The sequence below is a fragment of the Triturus cristatus genome, chromosome 7 (assembly GCF_964204655.1).
Source record: "Triturus cristatus chromosome 7, aTriCri1.1, whole genome shotgun sequence".
NCBI lineage: Eukaryota > Metazoa > Chordata > Amphibia > Caudata > Salamandridae > Triturus > Triturus cristatus.
In genome coordinates this window covers 420,020,262-420,025,962 of record NC_140590.1, presented here as the reverse complement: position 1 = coordinate 420,025,962, position 5,701 = coordinate 420,020,262, and the positions used below count along the sequence as shown (strand labels likewise).

The window sequence follows — 5,701 nt, the reverse complement described above, 5'->3', positions numbered from 1 at the left end:
ATTTCTCATTTCTCCTCCATTCTCCGTTTCCTTTCTTCTTGCTTCTTATTTCATTGCTCCAAACTTTCTCTTCCTTGATGCTTTCTTTCTAAATAATAGCTGTGTTTTCCATCACTCCTTCCAATGTCAAAATCTCCCTCTTTCAATCAGGAATTCATTATCTTTCTATCTTTTTCTTGCCCCTGGATAAAATTCCATACTTTCCACTATTCGTCACTAACCCCCCACCCCATATTGTCTCTTCTTGTCTTCCTCCTGACAAACATTTGTCTTTCCTCTAATTGTCCCTCACATTAGATGTTTTCCCCATACAATGAATATTTTGTGTTCTTGTTTTGCATTGACTGATATCTCATTTCCTCAATGTTTTTCGATCTCTTACCATTGACTACCTCTTTATCTGTCTCTCACCAACACTGGCTTATTACACTGCCTATTACAACATCTTTTCAACAGTCTCTCACTGTGGTATGGTCTCTCCTGACCCCATTGACTGCCGTCTTTTGTTTGCTTCATCAATGGTCTCCCATTCCACCTCTTCGTCTTCTCGTTTTTTTTTCACTCCATTGAAACCTCTTTTTCTTTATTAGCACTTGGCTTCAACTCTCATCAGTGGGATATTCTATTGTTATTCCTGCCATATCCTTCCTCACTTTTATCACATTCCCCTGAATGGCCCTCCCTAAATTTGGGGCTAGACTAATTTGATTCTGTTTGCAGTGAGTCGACATATGATCATGCATTCCTTGTCCATCCAGTTCGTTAGGAATTATTTGTACAACTCTAACCATGAATAGTAAAAGCAGTTTAAAGATTTAAAATAGTGTTTTTGAGCTTGCAGTCCTCTTCGGATCTGTTCATTAAGCAAACGATCACAAACGATTTTTAAGCTATGATGGTGTTTGTATCGCTCTTTGATCAATAAACAAATAATTGTTTTTATTGAAGGTTTAAGCTGTGGAGATGATGGAGAAAGGGAATCACAGCAGTGTGTCTGAATTCATCCTTCTTGGGTTTTCCGAGCCTCCGGAGCACTCAATAATCCTGTTTCTGGCTTTCCTATTTATGTACTTGGTGGCCCTGGTCGGAAACACCACCATCATTTTCATCATCAGGGTGGATTCTCACCTCCATACGCCCATGTACTTTTTTCTAAGTATCTTATCTTTTGTAGACATTTGCCTCACTACTTGCACAGTCCCAAAACTTCTGTCCAACATCTTCTTGGAAAAGAAAAGTATCTCTTTCCATGGGTGTTTTCTGCAGCTGCACTTCTTCACCACCTTTGGTAACATGACCGGGTTCCTGTTGGCCATCATGGCTGTGGATCGATACTTGGCTATCAGTAAGCCACTGCACTATGCCATGATAATGAGCAAGGGAATCCAACTGAGGCTGGTGGCCGGGTCTTGGGTCATCGTCTCTATGCATTCAGCAGCACACAGCATTATGGCAGCACGATTATCATACTGCGCATCCAACAAGATACACTACTACTTCTGTGACCTGCCACCACTCTTCAAACTGTCCTGCTCAGACACATCCCCAAATGAGCTCCTTCTTCTGACCGAGGCAACCGTAGTGCTGATGAGTCCATGCCTCTGCATCACCATATCCTACATCCTGATTATTGCCACTATCTGCAGGATGCCTTCAACAGAAGGAAGATTCAAAGCATTTTCCACTTGCTCTGCCCACCTGACGGCAGTGATTCTGAACTATGGCCCAGTGCTATACACCTACATCCGCCCAGCCTCTGCTTATTCCTTGGAGAAGGACCTCATTATCAGTGTGTTATACAGCGTTGGGAACTCCATGTTGAACCCTTTTGTCTACAGTATTCGAAACAAGGAAGTCAAGGGAGCTTTCACTAGAGTTCTGAGAAAAAGAGGATTTTTTTGGAGGAAATAAAATCTGATATTATCCATGTCTTTCTGCTGTAGTGTCTATCTTATGTGTTGCTATATTTTGCTATGTTATCAGATTTTGTAGAGCATTTATATCAGCGGGCGACCACTTCTGTGTGCTGAAATTTGGAGAGGGTGGGTGGGAGCGTTAGAAAAGATGTTCTGAAAGCCCGATCTTATGCAATGTGTAGACCGGTCAATTGCCTATAGAGTTCTTTTCAGGAGCTGGGATCACTTTGTGGCTTGAAGCAATTGCACCTCCATATTCCATGTTGAAGGTCATAGGGTCTGAGTAACAAAGAATCTGGGGTAGGGTTTTGCAGAGAAGGTACTCCATCACATCAACAACGGAGTACCATCTTCGCTACACTGTAGTTCCACCCACCTGATTTAGAGTTAGGTAGAACTTAAGTATGTCCACTATGAAGACTACTCCACCTCCTCTTCCGATGGTGCAACGGAATAAGGGCAATTGTAGGTTTGCTCATTTGTCCGCCTGCCCTATTTAGAGTGGACGGACAAATGGCCAGTTTTTACTTTCACAGACCGCCATCCAAAACATGGTGGTAAGTGAAAGTAAAAAAATGTACTGATTCCCATGCCAAGGTAGAAAACTGCCATGGTGAGTGGTGAGTGGGTCATTGCTTTTTTATTTTCAAAAATGGAAATCACGCTTTGGGATTTTGTTTTTTAAAATAAAAAAAACATATTGAAAGTGTGTTTTACAGCACCGTCATGTTTATGGAGCCACACGGCACACTCAATGTATTGACAAGAACCACTGTGATGGCGCTTCCTGCCACAGCGGATCCTGTTAATGGAAGTGATGTCTGCTGGGGCGGCGATCATCTCTAAGCCCGGAGTACGGTAGCTCTGAACTTTAAATCAGACTCTTAGTAACAACTGTTTATTGCCATCTTGGCATACTAAGGACAAATTTGATCCTGAAGTGGTGAAGTGATAGTGAATCCCTCTGGATGCTCCCTCACAAAGATTGAAGATCCAGGCAGAGGTGAAGGTGACATGGAGATTCATTCATGGAAAACCTACTGGTTATAGGGACCAGTCACCTCCTAAAATTTGAGGAATATGTGAGTTGGTGCGGGTCATTAAAGTGGGACTGAGAAATTTTGGTTCAAAATACAAAGGGACAGATATGCTGACATACAGCATTCAAGTCAAAAAAGTCACAGTTTTACATAAAAAGAAGCAAAAAATGCTTGGAGAAAATAATACAAGAGTCGTTGCCATGAAGTAAAGCGACTGAAGCTTTAACTAGTGGAATGAAACCAGTGGCACTGTCAGGTGAAGAAGATCAACACGATTATTTAGAGTCTCAAGGCAACTACAGAGTTGGGTGTAATGCTGTGTGTAATGCAGTGTTAGTGTATTGGTAAGGTTGCCCTACCCTGTATTACTTCTAAATTATCCAGGCACTCTAACTCCTGGGGAACGGCTGCACAATGATATGAAACTATGTAAGCAAATGACCACATTATTTCGTTCTTTATTGTCAGATCAGCATTTTTTAAAAATCTATCAACAAAATGCACATAAACCCCATTATAAAATGCATAAAACCTACATAAAAGACTGCATTACGAAAGGGCTGGAGAAAAAACTGCATATAAAAGAAATGGCGGGCTATTACAGGGTGGAGTACCCCTGTTTACTCCACTGCTCGTGAGTTTCTTTCCCAATTGGGTTCTGATCTACCAGCACCGCATTTCCGCATTTGTTTGTTTTCTTAGAGCAGCATAAGAGGCACATTACATCAGGGGCCTGGTGGTAGTATTTTGCTGCATTGCTTTTTGCAACTATCTGTGCTGTTTCTGCACAACAAAAAAAGGATAGTTCAAATTGTATTTACATTTACAAAACATGAACATATATTTCTTTCTCAGAAGAAAACAGTGACCACTGGGGAAAAAACCAATTACAGTAGCCTTACAATATCGAGTATGGTGCCAAATTGCACCTCAGTGTAAAATTCTGCCACCGGACTGCTAATGTATTCCTGAAGAGATTGTTTAACTTATTTTTTTCCTTTATAAGGATAGTCATTTGACCCTTAAAAGCAATGTGGTCTCAGGGACAGAATCTGAACTGGGAATATTTATGGGAAGCCGTTCACGTCAAAAGTACAGATCCCCATAAAAGTCACCTCCTAAAATGCATGGAGTGCTCCACACATGAACTTCAATCAGTGATACAGCACAAAATCTAAAAAAACACCTGTGGATAATTTCAGCAGAAGAGATACAATATTTTGTCAATGTGGAATATGCCAACTGAATTGTTCTCTGTTAACCACAACAGTTGAACTCCTGTTATTTGACCACCAAATACATCAGTTGGGATCAGCAAGGGTAGCAGCTGCTACTCCTAGTTTATATTTGCGACCCCTGGTATTAACCTTGATATCCTTAGTTTTAGAAGCAGCGACAGAAGAAGAAAATAAACTGGACACAAAGGAGCATTTTTATATTTTGTGGTTGCCACGTTTCTTATCACCACATCATAAGCAAATAGGAGGATGTGGAACTGCTCAGGGTGGGACAAGGATACTCTGAGATGTCATCCTTGTCTAAGGGTTTGTGATGTCACTTCTGCTACCCTTGTCATGTTGGTGAATCGATGTCTATGTTGAGCAAGAAACCTGAAATATGTTGAAACCCAGGGGTTCATTCCACAGATCAGATTCTATTCCATATGAAGGAAGTGCATGGATGGACATATGTTTGCACCTTATTAAGATCTGTTGGCAACTGATTAAAGGTTGATGGCGGGCATTATGCACACTGTCCTGCTACTTTTTTCTTCAGAGACAAGGTAAAGATTGCCTAAATAAAAATGCTCTACTTAGAACATGAGATACAGATATCTATATTGTGGGGATCTTGGTGTTCTGTTGTTTCACGTCTGTGTCAAATTATCCCATTCTTTGTCCCAAGATACTAAGAAAGGACTAATAAATGTATTAATACTGTCTGATCAGGGTCTACATCTACTCTAGTCATAGTCATAGGGGAAACGATTGCAGAGGTATTACAAAGCTTGCTGTAGGTCATAGGTCCTTTGGTGAAAGCAAGCTAAGCTGATGTATGAAGAAGCACTTGAAATAGCAAGCAAAGATAATGAATTTCAGAATGCATTGAATCTTTTACCGGTGCATTTCACAAAGTGAATAAAGTTTATTTTACATTTTTGGGCTGTACCTATTGGATTTTATGTTTATATTTTAAAAAAGGAGAAGGATAAATAAGCATATAGAATTTTTTTTATTTGAAATCAGTGTGGAGACTGTTCTCCTACAGGCCATGTGTAAGAGTTTCACGAGGCATTTTCCTTTGTGATATGTGCATTGTTGTTAGACCTGACAGCCTTAGGGTGCTCTTTCCTCCAACTTTTCGCCTTCCTCCTCCATTTATTTTCGAACTCGTTTTTGCTGGTTTTCAGACTCTGTGCACTTTACCACTGATAAAGTGCGTATGTCCTCCACCCTAAACACAACATAACATGTATTTGTAAAGCAAAACATTCACCCAGGGTTATCTTGATGCTGAATATTAGATATTTGTTACCCAACTCAATGTACTCAATGTATCAACCTCAGAAAGATGAAAGGATGAGTGGATCTGCCCGGACATGAACCTGTGACTATGAGGTCAAACATAGGCCCTACAGTGTATGCATTAGTTCACTTAGCCACCAGACCCAGCCATGGTAATATTGGCTTATCCCGAATTGTCATATTTAATTTATGTATTAGTCTCTAGTAAAGTGGTACTATT

At 40.5% G+C, this 5,701-nt stretch overlaps 1 protein-coding gene across 1 annotated transcript; it reads left to right on the top strand.

The window, feature by feature from the left end:
* Positions 1–963: 963 nt before the first annotated feature.
* Positions 964–1,911, top strand: LOC146809845 (olfactory receptor 1f45-like). Its single transcript, XM_085614391.1, has one exon. It carries the CDS (start codon positions 964–966, stop codon positions 1,909–1,911), a length of 948 nt encoding a protein of 315 aa, XP_085470517.1.
* The last annotated feature ends 3,790 nt before the right edge of the window (positions 1,912–5,701 follow it).

Bases quoted from the DNA above. Each gene is read 5' to 3' on its own strand.
- LOC146809845 (XM_085614391.1), top strand. From the start codon at position 964: ATGATGGAGAAAGGGAATCACAGCAGTGTGTCTGAATTCATCCTTCTT.